The 16,500-nt window shown below is 39.6% G+C and overlaps 1 protein-coding gene across 9 annotated transcripts in view; it reads right to left on the reverse strand.

The window, feature by feature from the left end:
- The window catches only part of FANCD2 (FA complementation group D2), a 57,455-nt gene that overhangs the window by 20,123 nt on the left and 20,832 nt on the right, over positions 1 to 16,500 (reverse strand). For 6 of the 9 annotated variants that reach the window (XM_072785161.1, XM_072785166.1, XM_072785163.1 and 3 more), the window contains exons 17-29: positions 15,323 to 15,454; positions 14,087 to 14,194; positions 10,550 to 10,659; positions 9,586 to 9,643; positions 8,794 to 8,913; positions 7,839 to 7,912; positions 7,425 to 7,571; positions 6,367 to 6,467; positions 5,823 to 5,938; positions 4,299 to 4,407; positions 3,139 to 3,249; positions 2,773 to 2,885; positions 1,659 to 1,802 (exon numbers count right to left, since the gene is read on the reverse strand). In XM_072785161.1, coding sequence (XP_072641262.1) covers positions 1,659 to 1,802; positions 2,773 to 2,885; positions 3,139 to 3,249; positions 4,299 to 4,407; positions 5,823 to 5,938; positions 6,367 to 6,467; positions 7,425 to 7,571; positions 7,839 to 7,912; positions 8,794 to 8,913; positions 9,586 to 9,643; positions 10,550 to 10,659; positions 14,087 to 14,194; positions 15,323 to 15,454 — 1,443 coding nt within the window. Of the gene's footprint in view, positions 1 to 1,658; positions 1,803 to 2,772; positions 2,886 to 3,138; positions 3,250 to 4,298; positions 4,408 to 5,822; positions 5,939 to 6,366; positions 6,468 to 7,424; positions 7,572 to 7,838; positions 7,913 to 8,793; positions 8,914 to 9,585; positions 9,644 to 10,549; positions 10,660 to 11,178; positions 13,756 to 14,086; positions 14,195 to 15,322; positions 15,455 to 16,500 lie in introns of those variants that run through there. The other 3 variants (XM_072785167.1, XR_012011590.1, XM_072785168.1) reach the window with 3 other exon arrangements.

Consider the following 16,500-nt stretch of genomic DNA (forward strand, 5'->3'; position numbering starts at 1 on the left):
GCTAGTTATGTCTGCTTCCTTTATTAGGTTATGAGCTATATAAAAGCTAGCATCATGCTGTATGCACTACTGTATTGCCAATGTCTGTATTAGTGGCACACATAAATAAGGCCTGGATAAGCATCTGATGAATGCTGAACAAACGTCATTAAACAGTGAAAACAGTATTAACCTTTATAAACCAGAACAGTGCTTCTCTGCAAGAGTAATCTAAATAGCCTATTAGTAGTAACCTAAGATAAGGATCACATCATTAGCATGATCTTTCATAATGTCTAACAGATTGTAAAAAACTTAGATTTAGGGGCACCTGGGGTGGCTCAGTTGGTTAAACATCTGCCTTTGGCTCAGGTCATGATCTCAGGGTCCTGGGGTCAAGCCCCATGTCAAGACTCCCTGCTTCTCCCTCTCCCTTTGACCCTCTTCCCCGCTTGTGCTCTCTGTCTCAAGAAAAATAAATAAAATCTTAAAAAACAACAACAACAACCAAGCTTAGATTTATAAACATCAAGATGATGAGGGTTGATACAGCATGTGACTCTTTTCTTTTTAATTTTATTTACTCATGAGAACATACAGAGAGGAGAGAGACAGGCAGAGGGAGAAGCAGGCTCCATGCAGGGAACCCGGATCTCCAGGATCACGCTCTGGGCCGAAGGTGGTGCTAAACTGCTAAGCCACCCAGGCTGCCCCCCTTTAAAAAAAAAAAAAAAAAAAAGATTTCATTTATTTATTCATGAGAGACACAGAGACAGAGAGAGGCAGAGACATAGGCAGAGAAAGAAGCAGGCTCCATTCAGGAAGCCGGATATGGGACTTGATCCCAGGACTCCAGGATCACGTCCTGAGCCGAAGGCAGATGCTCAACTACTGAGCAACCCAGGCATCTTGAGCATGACTCTTGATCTCAAGGTCATGAGTTCAAGCCCCACAATGGGCCTAGAGCTTACTTTAAAAATAAACTAATTAATTAATTAGGTTGTTTACCTTAAATAAAAGATTATGAGGATGATTATTCATTTACTTTCACTATATATAAAACCTTTGGAAGCCAGAGTCCACCTTCTCTCAGTGCCATGGTGCTCTTTTTATTTATTTTTATTTATTTTTATTTTTATTTTTTTCATGGTGCTCTTTTTAAAATAAGAACAAAGCTGACATTTTTTTTTTAAAGATTTATTTACTTAGGGGGATCCCTGGGTGGCTCAGTGGTTTAACATCTGCCTTCGGCCCAGGGTGTGATCCTGGAGTCCCAGGATCAAGTCCCACATCGGGCTCCCTGCATGGAACCTGCTTTTCCCTCTGCCTATATCTCTGCCTCTCTCTCTCACTTTGTGTCTCCCATGAATAAATAAATAAAATCTTAAAAAAAAAAAAAAAGAAAAAAAGATTTACTTATTAGAGAGAGAGCGAGAGAGAGAGAGAGCATGCACATGTGTGCACGCATTGCAAGCATGAATGGGAGGGGTGGGGAGAGGGAGAAAGAACCCCAAGCAGACTCCTGAGTCTGACATAGGGCTCCATTTCAAAACCTTCAGATTGCAACCCAAGCTGAAACCAAGACTCGGATGCTTAACCAACTGTGCCACCCAGGTACCCTGGGCTGAAAAATTTTCTGAAACAAGATTAAATTCTAGAATCTCAGCTCTGTCACTTACTTCAGTGTGCATTTCAGTATCTAAGATGAACTTGGTCACAAGCCCACAATGCAGAATAGAGAAGACCTCAATGTCCAGTTCTCGGAAAAAAGCATGGTAATTCTGTAGTGACACTGATGTCCTTTCTTCTTTCCCTTTGAACTCCTGGACAGAAAGCAGCAGCAAACAACAGAATAAATAAGGCTTCCATATTAGCCTGATTTTTCATGAAGACTTCAAATTATAATTATGCATTCATTTGATGCAAAAGTTACTTTTTTAGCTAACCACCACCTTCCTTTCACCAAAGTCCCTAAGTATTCCTGAGACAAAAGCACCTAATTTAAAATTGGGATATGGGTCACATACTAAGACCTTTGGTTGGCTTCCATTTAGGAATGAACTACTAGACAAACAAAGGTATTATGGCATGGTACAGAAAATGATGAGCTTTGGTACCAGAAAGGTCTGACTTCAAATCCTTGCTCAAGCCTTATTGACTGTGTGACCTTAGGCAAGCCACTTACCCTTTCTGAGTCTTAGTTTCCTTACCTATTAAATATAGATATTACTATCAATCCTTGGTTTTTAGACGATTATAGGAGCTATATATAACATACAATAAACAGTAGCTAGAAACCAGAAATAATTAGGGTCCATGTGGCTTAGGCACTATCACAAACATGTAACCTACTCTGTGATTGGTAGTTACAGGAAAAAGGAACTACTGTTTATTAATTATCAGAAATTGTCCTAAGCATTTCATGTTATCTCAATTCACTGAGAAGTTGATAATCTGGGATCAGAGGGCGAAAGAGGCTAAAAGAGGTACATCTAAAACTATGTCCTAAAACAGAATCTGATAAATGCTACAAGAAAGAATTCAAAGTACTGTTGAAATATAAAAAAGGGAATGACACATTCAAGAAAATGACTAGAAAAAAGTTTGTGTTAGTGATAAGGACTGAGTCTAACCCTAACTCTGCTACTGGGAGGATCGCTGCCCCAGAGCCGAGAGAATTCATTCCCTCTCTTTTCTCTAATTTTTCTCTCTGTAAAATGCAGAGATGATTCTGGACCCCTGCTAATCTTACTGGCTGTCACACACCTTCATGGTAACCCATTATTCCAGTACCTTTTCCAGTTGGCTTCTATTAGACGGTGTAGGGTCACATTCTGAACTATCTTCCTTTGAAAGTGTATCAGGGGAGGATGTTTTGCTGCCATCTGCTTTCCGTTTCTTTCCTCCTTTTGTTTCAAAAACAGAAAAGTGACTCAAATAATCAATAATCATGTTTGTTAAATATCACTGCCTTCAGGAAACACCCTGAAGACTCCCTAGGGGTAGAGAAGGTAATTTTATAACTCTACATTATAGTTCTTTTTATAACAATGCCAAAGAAGGAGTTCAGTGACATCATCTCTCCAGTTACTGATGCCTTGGTTAGGTGAACACAGTGTAGCTCCTACGGAGACACAGAATAATAAGAAAAAAACATACCTATCTTTCCTTGTTTTCTGATTTTTGCTGAAATAGCAGCAGTAGTAGGAGGTGTTACATCTAAAGTTTCCAAGTCAAAATTTGCAAGGGGAGGAACATAGTCTGGGGTGACTGGAAAAGAGAGGAGACAGAAGTTCAATGTATACCAACCACACAGCACTATTAGATTTAGAATGCACCACCTGATTGGTCAAAAATCAACTTCCAGAACCAAGTATGGCTGAATGCCTATAGGAGACATTCAAGTTATCTGACATTAATGATATAAAATATTGGGGGATCCCTGGGTGGCTCAGTGGTTTAACACCTGCCTTTGGTCCAGAGTGTGATCCTGAAGTCCCGGGATCAAGTCCCACATCAGGCTCCCTGCATGGAGCCTGCTTCTCCCTCTGCCTATGTCTCTGCCTCTCTCTCTCTCTCTGTGTCTTTCATGAATAATGAAATAAAATCTTAAAAAAAATAATAATGATATAAAATATCCAAGCAGATAAGAACTAAAAATAAATTAACCCTTATTTAAAATCTGAAGACATCATCATTATTATTTTTAAAGATTTTATTTATTTATTCATGAGAGACAGATAAAGAGAGAGAGAGAGGCAGGCAGAGACACAGGCAGAGGGAGAAGCAGGCTCTAGGCAGGGAGCCTGATGTGGGACTCGATCCTGGGACTTCAGGATCACGGCCTGGGCCAAAGGCAGGGACTAAACCGCTGAGCCACCCAGGGATCCTAAAATCTAAAGATACTAATATTTGGTCACATAGAAGTTTGTTTTACACACAATTACTTAAATGAGGGCCTGATAGAGGCTCTATGTTTTCCCCAGAGAATCTACCTAGCACTTTGAACAAGTTTATTTAATGGTCAGAAGGTATTAAGAGACCTTTCAGCTTTACTCCTGGTTCATAACTATGTTCAGGAAAGCAAAGGGCACTGAAAGGTTGACATCTAAATAAGAAAAGTTACCTTATAAAAGGCTCGACCAATGCTATTTTTTATTTTCTTAAGCAAAGAAGAACATTTTTTAAAATCTTGTTGAGCATACTTTTTCTTATCCCAGATGAGTAGGGGATGGCTATCATTGAGCTTGGCTTAAAAGTGAAATTATCTCCTCACTGCCATCCTAGCAAAGGTACCATAATAAGACACTTTTCCTTACCTGCCAAGTACTTTTCCAGGATTCTCTGAAGCTCCACAATATGCTTTAATCGGGTGAGCACCTTCCCCTTCATCTCAGGTGATGTTTGCTGGCAAAAGGCATTTACAACCTGGAAAAGTACAAATTGTATTCTCATACTTGGAATGGTTCCAATTTTAACCTTGTTTGCATCATTTATCCAGAGCTAAAAAAATGCTATTCAGCACTAGGATCTGTGAGTTTAGTCTGTAAATGTAAAGGTGTTCTCAAAAGATGCTACAGAGGTATAGAAAAGCCTTGAGTTGGGATGCCTGTATGGCTCAGCAGTTGCGCTCTGCTTTCGGCTCAGGGTGTGATCCTGGGGTTCAGGAATCAAGTCCCACATCGGACTCCCTGAGGGGAACCAGCTTCTCCCTTTGCCTGTGTCTCTGCCTCTCTGTGTCTCTCATGAATAAATAAATAAAATCTTTAAAAAAATTAAAAAGAAAGAAAGAAAAGCCCTGAGCCAATACAAGAGATCTGACTTTTAATCCTAGTTCTACTGATGTCTAATTAAGTAACAAGTGGAATAGTATAGTGACTAGAGAGCACACACTTTGATGAAACAAGTCCTACACTGCTACTAGCTGTATGACCCTAGCCAGGTCATTATTAGCCTTTCTGAGTTTTTACCTCTTCAACTATAAAATGAGAATGCAGTTGTTATATGGATTAAATAATGTAAATAAAGAAATAAGGGGACACCTGGGCGGCTCAGTGGTTGAGTGTCGGCCTTTGGCTCAGGGCATGATCCCAGGATCCAGGATTGAGTCCCACATCAAGTCAAGCTCCTTGCAGAAAGCTTGCTTCTCCCTCTGCCTGTGTCTCTGCCTCTGTCTCTCCCCACTCCCCTGTGTCTCTCATGAATAAATAAATCTTAAAAAAAAAAAAAGCCCAGTTTTTTCACAATGTAAGTACTTGATTATTTTTACTGACTTTGAACTCTCTGTATCTGTGACTGCATAGGTGTAAAACAAGGATAATAATACCTGTCCTGCCTACATTATAATTGTGAGGATAAGAAGAGATCATTTCAGTGAACATTCTTCGAAATAATATGCATTAGAAAGGAAGTGAGATATAAATATAAGATATTACTGTTGTTTTCATGTTTCACTATCGAGGATTTCACTAAGCACAAAAATTCCAAAGGAAGGGGAAAACCATCACTCACTTGATCTCACTGAATCGAATAATGAAGCACATACCCATGCAAAGGGTGAATCACATTTTCACAATGGAGGAGGTGAGTTTATTTCAGGCAAAAGGAAAAATACAACAAAAAGGCTTGAACTAGTAAAGTATGAACAACATTAGGTGAATTCTAAGTATTCTGATTTGGCTACACCAAAACGTACATATAGCTGGGGGAAAATGGGACATGACAGCTGGAAAAGCACATAAGGGTTAGTGTTTAGTAGAGACTTTTGAGTCCCATGAGAACCAAGAAATAGTTTCAAGAAGAACTACAGACAATAGGTGAAATGTTCTATTAACTCTGCTTACCTCTCGGAACCAGTTGAGAGTAAGAAATATGAGTGAACACATGAATGAATGCTCTTTAACAGACATGGACTCCAGCCTCTCTCCTGGCTCTAGGTCAGTGAGGAATATAGGACAATCTGAAAGAAAAGAACAAACATTTTTAACTCTCTTTATTTCAAGTCAATGGAACCTGGATGCTACCCCTAGAGCCACCTACCTCTCCTTCTACTTACTTTCCCCTTTAACTTGTATTTGAAAGTCAAGCTTTGGTTAGTCTCAAAATTACTGCCATATCATGTAGCAAAATTAAATATAATTAAGAAGTACTTGCAAAACTAGAGGCGAGGGCCAGAAAGCAATGAGGAACTATGATGATGACTGATTTGTCAACATGACAGAAATCTGTACGTATTATTTTGTCTTTGGAGTTCAATTATTACTGCTATTCTACACTGTGGAGTTAAAAAATTCCTTCCCACATACACTATGTACTGGTTTGTTCCTTCCTTAAGATTATCAAAGAAAGGTTACAAAGAAGAAAGGATGTGATAACTTCATCCTATACCTAATAAACCATCAATCTCCTCCAAGTTTCCATCATGTTGTCTCTCCACACAAAGTCTCAGTAACCGGAAATAGGGAGCCAGGCACAACGGAGACACCACTCTGGGAAGGAAAAGTCCATTTCTAAATAATACTTTATAAGTATATTAGAACATGTTTATAGGGAGCCTAACCTTATAATTAAAGAGTTTTGCCCCAAATAAATGTCTACTTTTAAGAAATATGTCAAGGGGGAACCCTGGGTGGCGCAGCGGTTTGGCGCCTGCCTTTGGCCCAGGGCGCGATCCTGGAGACCCGGGATCGAGTCCCACGTCGGGCTCCCGGTGCATGGAGCCTGCTTCTCCCTCTGCCTGTGTCTCTGCCTCTCTCTCTCTCTCTGTCTCTCTGTTACTATCATAAATAAATAAAAATTAAAAAAAAAAATAAAGAAATATGTCAAGGAATTTAATGGATGCTCAACAAATAAACAATGAACTAATGTGGAAGAAGGCAGGGGCTGAATAAAGTGATTATCTGTGAGTTACTAGAAGCAGAAATAAGATGGAAAGAGGGAGGGAAAGTGGCAAAGGCAAACAAGTATGTTAATTGGAGAAAGGAACAGAAACACAAACAGCCTCACTAGAGTTGTTGGCTTTCATGAGGCAATGCAAACCCCAACCACAGGGTCCAAGAAAAAACAAGGAATCTCCCTCATCCTTGCTAATCCCTCCAAATACCACCTAAGGAGAAACCCCTCCCCTTTTTAAAGATTTTATTTATTTGAGAATGAAAGTGAGAGAGAATGAGAGAGAGAGAAAGAGAAACATGAGCAAGGCAAGCAGCAGAGAGAGAGAGAGAGAGAGAAGCAGACCCCCTGCCAAGCAGGAAGCCCCATGCAGGGCTCAATCCCTAAACCCTGGGATCATGACCTGAGCTGAAGGCAGACACTTAACTGACTGAGCCACCCAGGCACCCCAGAAACCCTTTTCCATCAAGTTCTCAACAGACTGCAAAAAGTGTGGAATACCCCATAAACATTCAAAACAACAACAGAAGTTTTAGAAGACAAAGTATACTGACTTTTGATCTGATTCCTTTGAAGTCATTCTACCCCCATCTTTTGCAAAGTCCTGAGAGAACATCAGTGGTAGGAGGTTGATGACGATCCCATCGTGACTACTGTATTCTTCTAGTCCATAGAGAGCTTTCACAGGAAATGGATAGTCACTGTGGAGAGAACCCAGAATTTGATGCCCCAAGAGTATGCATGTTCACATGGGAATCCGTTAGAACAAACCAACCTTCCCTCTTATGAGAAGAAATGAGAAAGAGAAAGAACAAGTGGAAGCTTTTAGCAATTCTGGACCTGGGGTGTTGGGAAGAAAGAAGACTGGGCAAGACTTGGCAGAGGTCAAGAGTCTTCTAGTGTTTGTACCAACTACTGACATAATTTCTTCACCAGTACAATCAAGTTAGTGGGTCTACAGTACTTACCCTTCTGGAGAAACACAGAAATCCACCACAAAGGCATCCTGGAAATCATTGAGGATGGTCTGCCCAACCCATTCCTTCAGAAAGTAAGCACAAACAAACAAGGCTATATAGGCCATGGTATACTTGCTGTAGAGCCTAGACAAACTAATACTCTTTCTAAGCCTTAGTTTCCTCATTTCTCTTTTTTAAAAAGATTTTATTTGAGAGAGAGAGAGAGAGAGAGAGAGAGAGAGGAGGAGAGCACAAGTAGGGGGAGGGAGACAGGGAGAAGCAGACTCCTCCCCACTGAGCAGAGAGTCTGATGCAGGGCTTGATCCCAGGACACTGGGATCATGACCTGAGCCAAAGGTAGAAGCTTAACTGACTGAGACACGCAGACGCCCCAGTTTCCTCATTTCTAAGAAGAGAATAACATTATTATGTGCCCCATTATTATGAAGTGGAAAACATATAACACGTGAAAAATGCTTAACACAGTCCCTGGCATAGAATACATAGTGGCTATCAACAACATCAACAATACTATTATAATCCTCACTGTTACTATTACTATTGTTATTATGTGAAGGAGGCCTCAGTGGTGAAGCTGGAGTTAGGGCAAGTCAGAATAGCCTTCCCAACTAGAACATGGGAGAGCTCATAGGATGATCTATTTTTTTTTTAATTTTTATTTATTTATGATAGTCAGAGAGAGAGAGAGAGAGAGAGAGAGAGAGGGGCAGAGACACAGGCAGAGGGAGAAGCAGGCTCCATGCACCAGGAGCCCGACGTGGGATTCGATCCCGGGTCTCCAGGATTGCGCCCTGGGCCAAAGGCAGGCGCCAAACCGCTGCGCCACCCAGGGATCCCCAGGATGATCTATTTTTGCACTGTAACAGACAGAAGGTCTTGAAGAATGTGGAATAAAAAGCATTTTCCCTGCTTCACTGCTTTAAGAAAAGATTCTGGGCCTTACCAGGGCTTTTGGAGCCAGCTTTCCTCCTTGGATTAGATTAGCAAATTCATCATAATAAAGTGCAGAGGCCTGGGGAGACTGCTCACTGCAAGAATGAACTAACTGAAGCAAGGAGGTCACCTGGAGTAGCCAAAGAGAAAGAGTAAACTGGGCTGCCAACTGGGCTGCCAACATTTCCTAAACACCATTCACCCCATTTAGTAGTAAGTTTCTCCTTCCAATTTCACTGGCAAAGCTCTTACTACCACTCACCTGAGGTTTTCCTGAGCTTCCTGACAAGCCCAACTCTTTCTAATATCTCTTCTCCAATTCATTGGAAATATAAAACTGGATTAATTTTTCTATCGCAAAGCTTTGGTTATGTCATGTCTATGCTAAGAAACCCTTAAAGACTGCTACTATGTAAAAAATTAAGTCAAAATATCTTGATTCACATTCAAGGAAGGCACTCTGTTTTCTACCTCTGAACTAGCTTTATCTCCAATTCTCCAGTTGTACACTTACTTGTCCCTATGCTGTTTGCTATTCTATGAACATGGCTCACTTTCTTGCTCTATAGGAATTTACAACTTAATTAAGAAAGTTAGATAAATACAGAAATAAATGGAACCCATGCCATCAGATTCTAGGTGCCATAAGAGTGGTACAAATCACAAAAGCCATGAATTCAGGAAAACATATTTTGGAAAAAAAAAAAGAAAAAAAAAAGCACTCTTTCTGGTAAACTGACAGTGACCAGATGCAATTCCTCAGTTATTCATAATCATATCCAACTACATTATAAGAACTCACCTGTGTGTACTCTTCATTGCTCAGGTCTGTTCTCCCTTGGGTCAAATTTGAAGATCTACTTTAAAAATAAGGAATTTTAGCTTCACTTTTACAATATTTTGTAAGAACTGGCAATAAGTGTATGAATCCTGCCATCCCTGGGATGTGGGTGGAGATAAAAGTGCATGAAGGCACAGAGGACTATTTATATACAAAATGTGGATTAGAGCAAACAATGCAGATCTCAGTTTTTTTTCAGGGCACACTAAATTAGTAAAAACCTAAGAACAAGCACTGGGCACCGCTCTAAGCAGTTAATGCTCTCAAGTGGTATGGCTCTAAAGAATGAACTCTTAACCAGTACACTATGTAGCCTCCGTGAATTACTAATGCCAATTCTAAGAATGTCTCCTGAGGTCCCAGGAATTCCTAACAAATTATCTCTAAGGAGCATGAACTGAAATCCAAAGTCATTTTGCAATGGCAACATCTTATCAAGACCCAACTCTGATGCTCCTTTAGGTGCTACAATTGTGACATCAAAGTGCAAGGGCGGAAAAAAAATCCACAAGAAGACCTTATTTGTATCCAACAGAATGATGTCCCAGACAGCGTAACTCAGTAATGGAGAAACCTATAATTCTAGTGCCTGGGAGAGGTGCTAATGCAGGAAAAATGCATTCCAGGATATTCTGTTCCCCTTTTGTGGAAACATTTCTACTCTTTTATTTCTTAACAATCCCCGGTTTTTAACCATCAGACTCTAATGATTATGATCACATTCTGTAAAAATTATATGAAGTATTTACAGTCAAAATTAGAAGGGAGAATGGAAAAGTTGCAACAAACATTTGCTTACTACTCTTATTCTGGGTTTAATGCTTAACATTATAATGACATCTACAATGTAATGTAATACTTATTTGTAAGGGGGCAACCTGATTAACTGACCTTGAGCCACAGAAGTCAGAATTTCCATGCATACCTGTCTGCTGCCATGATGCCAGCCATGGTGACAGCACCAATAATACCAATGAGTTTGTATTTGAATACGGTGCTAGAGAGCTGCTTTCGTATCACCAGATGCATATCATCCTGCAAGGAAGACATGGTAGAGAAAGATGAAGATGCTGGAATAGTACAGCAAGAGCCTGTGGGTAATGGAGCCAAAACACCTAAAGCAGCAAGGTTCTACCATCTACTGTGTGGCCTTTTTGCAAGTTATTTCATCTCTGAGTCTCAATTTTTTTCATCTATAAAACGGAGAAGGTTTTGGAAGGATGAGAGACAAATTAAAAAATGTTCTAGAACAGTGTCAGAAATAAAGCAGATGTTCAAAAATAACAGCAGTCATTGTGATTGTTGTAATACTTGCTTGATAAGGATATGTGAATTATTGTAATGTTGATGCCTGCTCAACTAAAATAATAAAATAGAATAGAAAAAAATACTTAGGAAAATTTACCTAGGAGACAAAAGACTTATACATTAAAACTATAAAACAATGTTGAAAGATATTAAAGAAGACCTAAATAAATGGAAAGATATCCATATTCTTGAATTGGAAGACTTAATATTGTTAAGATAATGATAGTACTCAAAGTGACGTGCACGTTCTTTGTAATCTTTATTAAAATCACAACAGAATTCTTTAGATATAGAAAAACTCATCCTAAAATCCATATGGAATTTCAAGGGACCCCAAATAACCAAAACAATCTTGAAAAAGAACATGTTCTTTAAAATTTCAATTTTGGAATTATTACAATCTTTCAATTTCAAGATTACTATGAAGCCACAGCAATTAAGATAGTGTGCTACCTGCATAGGAAGCACATACACAAATGGATAGAGACCAGAAATAAACCTTCACATATATGGTCAATTGATTTTCTGTAAAGATGCTAAGATCAAGGACACCTGAGTGGCTCAGTGGTTGAGCGTCTGCCTTCGGCTCAGGTCACGATCCTGGGATCCTGGGATAGAGTCCTGCATCAGGCTCCCTGCATGGAGCCAGCTTTCCCCTCTGCCTATGTCTCTGCCTCTCTCCCTGTATCTCTCATGAATGGATAAATAAAACCTTAAAAAAAAAAAAAAAAAAAAAAGGTGCTAACACCATTCAAATGGGAAGGTATATAGTCTTTTCAATATAAGGTGCTGAAAAAAAAACCACACACACACAAAAGATACTGAAAAAATTTGATACCCACAACCCACACCCACGCAAAATTAAATGAACCCTTACCTTTAACCATACACAAAAATTAACTCAAAATGAATCAACAACCTAAATTTAAGAGCTAAAACTGTAAGACTCTTAGAAGAAAATAAAGGGAAAAATCCTCATGACTTTGAATTGGAGAATGGTTTTTACTAAGTATGACACTAAAAGTACAAGGAACAAAAGAAAAAGATATATTGGGACTTCATCAAAACTCCATCAAAGGGGGATCCCTGGGTGGCTCAGCAGTTTAGCGCCTGCCTTCGGGCCAGGGCGTGATCCTGGAGTCCCGGGATCGAGTCCCACGTCGAGCTCCTTGCATGGAGCCTGCTTCTCCCTCTGCCTATGTCTCTGCCTTGCACTCTCTCTCATGAATAAATAAAATCTTAAAAAAAAAAAAAAAACAAACCACTCCATCAAAGGACACTATCAAGAGTGAAAAGACAATGAATTTTATTATTACTTTCTTTTTTAGAGAGGGAGAAAGAATCTTAAGCAGGCTCCACATCCAGCATGGATCAAACACAGGGCTTGATCTCACAATCCCGAGATCATGACCTGAGCTGAAATCAGGAGTTGGAAGCTTAACCAACTGAGCCACCTAGACACCCCTCATATTACTATTCACTTATTTTAAGATTTTATTTATTTATTCATGAGAGACACAGAGAGAGAGAGACAGAGACACAGGAAGAGAGAGAAGCAGGCTCCATGCAGGGAGCCCAATGTGGTACTCGATCCTGGGACTCCAGGATCACGCCCTGGGCTGAAGGCAGATGCTTAACCGCTCAGCCACCTAGGCGTCCCTCATATGACTAGTATATGTGCTGCCGAAGCAAGCACTCATATGACAAATTTTTTTTAAATTTTTATTTATTTATGATAGTCACAGAGAGAGAGAGAGAGGCAGAGACACAGGCAGAGGGAGAAGCAGGCTCCATGCACCGGGAGCCTGATGTGAGATTCGATCCCGGGTCTCCAGGATCACGCCCTGGGCCAAAGGCAGGCACCAAACCGCTGCACCACCCAGGGATCCCTCATATGACTATTTAAATGAGGTACCCAGAACTGGCAAATTCAGAGACAGGAAGTAGATTAGAGGTAACCAAGGACTGGAGGAAGGAAAATGGGGAGTTATTGCTTAATGGATGGAGTTTCTGGGATAACAAAAAGTTCTGGATATAGACAATGGTGACAGTTACCACAACATTCTTAATGAACTTAATGCCACTTAAAAATGGGTTAAAATAGTAAAATTTGTTATGTATATTTTACCAACATTAAAAAATAAAATAATGAAGGCAACTGGGTGGCTCAGCCAGTAAAGCATCTGCCTTCGGCTCAGGTCATGACCCCAGGGTCCCGAAATCATGTCCTGCATGGGGCTCCCTGGTCAGCGGGGAGTCAGCTTCTCCCTCTGCTCCTCCCCTCTGCTTGCACATGCATTCTCTCTCTCTCAAATACATAAAAATCTTTAAAATAATGATGTAGCTCTATATTACTGATATGAAGCCATCTCCAAAATACACTGCTAAATGAAACAAGATGCAGAACAAAAGGATAAGGAATGGAATATAGCTAAATACAAATTTGTAAATGTCCAGGACAGCTCAGAAAGCTATAAACTAGTTAAAGGTGATTGCCTTTAGCGAACCAGATGCCTGGAGGACTGATTGCAGGGGAGGGGGGAAACTTATTTTTCACCACCTTCCATACCTTTTGAATTTTGTGCTATGTATGTATATTACCTCGCTTGCTTTTTTTTTTTTTTAATTAACAAAAGGTGTTGGCTGTTCAAAGTCACAGTCCAGTATAGATTACTGCCACGGGGTGGCACTAAAGATACAAAAGAGGTGTGTTATGACTGCAATGTAATTTCCTGTTTCAGTCCTTTTGCCGACTCTCTCAGTGAATGGTGTCCACAAATGAAAGCAAGTCCAGAAGTAGTTCACGACAGATGTAGATGTTCCCTAGAAAACAAGGTCATTCTCTGTGTCCCCACAGCACTCAGTACAGAACCTGAACAGCTTTTTTTACTCAGTTCCACAGTCAGCTGATTACAGACCCATTTCTACCCTAACAGACTTAGCTACTTGAGGGTAGAAGGTCTAATATATTTACCATCTTTATGCTTGGTACACAGTAGACAATGTTTATAGTAAGAAAAAAATGAGTAAGTGCTTAGACTATGGCTATATACTTGATTTCTTACCTTGTACACAGGTAAGAGTGATTTTGATCAGTGAATTTTAATTATAGAAGTTTAAAGTTTTAAAGGTTTCTCAACACACTGCCTGTTACCTGGATGTGACTGCTGGCTTCATGTTTGCTAAATGCCAGTGAGCTGAGAATATAAAAGAGTTTTCGTATCTGCTGAGGGGACATATTATCCAGATAATCTAAAATGCCCTATGAGAAAAAAAATTAGGTTAGCAACTAATATTTTCTTCTTGTAAATAAGAAAATTAAAATCCTTAGAACAGGCATAAGAGGCATCCAGATAACCACAAAAGCTCAAGTTCTCTCAAGCTGTGCTCAGATCCCAAAGGGTTAGTCAACCTAATGTATCTCCTAGTTTCTCCCTATTCTTCTTCTCCACCCTTCCCTTCTCAGTGAAAATATTACTCTGCAGAAGTTGTATCTCTGACTTTATTCCTTATCATAATATGCCTTCTCAGCTTCCACTCCATGAATTACTTATTCATTCTCTACAGATGTGGAAGAAGTCATAAGGGAAATACTTTTTGACCTTGGGCAAAACCTCAGCTTTCTCATCCCTACTATGGGGATAACATGACCTACAATTGCCATTCCAAGCCCAGACGTGATTATATCAACTCCCTGTTAAAAGCTTCTAATAGCTCTCTATGGCCTATAAAGTTGAAACTCTTTAGCATGGTATTTGAGACCCATCATAATCTGACACTGTCCTATGTCAGTGGGACAGCCTCACCTCCCACCAACCCTCACCATATGTCCCATTTGCCAACCACGCCAGTCTACTTGTCATCCTTGAGGTATTTCATGGACGTGGGTGCCAATAAGCTTGTTTAAACTGTCTTCTGCCTAGATGCACTTCCTTTTTCTCTTACCGAATCATGCCCAAACTTCAAAAATCACTCAAATCTAGTCTTTGAAGAAGTACCCAGTTTCCAAGGCCAAATTATCCTTACTCTGGTGTATTTATAGCACTTTATCTTTCTCAAAATTTCTCATGTTGTATTTACAGTGACTTGTTTATACGTTTCACTATCACCAAAGGCAAGAACTAAGTTTTATATACAGAACACCCAGAGTAGAGCCTGCACATAGGTACAAAGAAGTATTTGCTGAATGCATTAATACATACATAAATGAGTTATTCTTTTTCTATTATTTGCCCATTACTTCACCTCCTTCCCACACTCTCCTACCAATTATAGTGCTCAGTATCTAGAATAGGAATTAAATTGCTGCTAATTAATGGATGCCAGATATCCCTCAGATACATGCAAGAAAGAAAACGGACTCAATATATGTCAACAGAGGGACAGATACCTTCACAAAGACAGCATTCAGCCTCATAGCAGATGGGTTTAGAACTACCAACTCTAGTAGGGCATCCAATGCAGTATCAACTTCAGCTTCATTCCCACTGCAGATATGGGTCACCAGGGCACCAACCACTTCCTATACGATAAAGAGTCAATAGAACAGTGTGAATAAAAATATGACATGGCCATCTTAAAAGGGTTAATGCTTGAGACCATTCCAATCTCAACTTGGTTAAAATCCCAGCCTGCCCTATGCCATTGTCTATTTATTTACTTTTCATTAATGTTGGATTTAGGAGGTTGAGGATTATGCCAACCTAACTACATGACATCCATTCTTGACTTATTTCCTAAGATTTATCAGTGAGCACTATCTAAGCCCTCCTGATCTTCCTTCCCTAGCATGTCTTTCTTTTTCATATACATTAAATAGTACTTTTAAGCTATGGCTGTACTTAATCTGTTTAAAATTTACTAAAAAGATGGAGCTCAAAGTGCCTGGCTGGCTCAGCTAGAAGGTGTAACTTTTGATCTTGCAGCTGTGGGTTCAAGCGCCATGTTGGGTATAGAGATTACTTAAAAATAAAATCTTAAAAAAAAAAGATGCAACTCAAGAAGTTAAAGGTTTTTACAGGTTAGACTTCTATGTTTCAAGCAAACATGAGCCATGACAGTATCTCTAAGACATTAAGATGGTTCAAAAAAATACCTTGTATGCCATTCCCCCTTTCCATTATACTGCTGCTCCATACTGAGCCACATGGTTTTCTCAACTGTAGAAGCTAGCTCATGCTAGCTGAATTTATTGCTCTGCTTTATTTTTATTGTTATTGCTGTTTAAATCTTTAAAGATTTGTCTTTATTTTTACAAGTTTTGTTCAAATGTTTTCACATTGTTAATAGTATAGCATGCACAAAAAATACAAAATAAGACATTCTGTTCTTTTCATAATTATTTTCCATAAGTACAGCCCTCCCTCTCTGGATATGTGCTATTAAATTTTGTGTCTTATATTGATGGGTTCTGGGTCACATCCTCAGACATTTCTCTTTCATTTGTTTTTCACCACAATTTTTTCTAGAGAACTACTCCAGGATCAACTGGCAGCTGATCATCCGCAGTTAAATTTTAATAATGCTCTCTTCCTGTATACTCTGAAAACTGCCCAATAACCCCAGCCC

The sequence above is a fragment of the Canis lupus genome, chromosome 19, assembly GCF_048164855.1.
Source record: "Canis lupus baileyi chromosome 19, mCanLup2.hap1, whole genome shotgun sequence".
Classification (NCBI taxonomy): domain Eukaryota; kingdom Metazoa; phylum Chordata; class Mammalia; order Carnivora; family Canidae; genus Canis; species Canis lupus.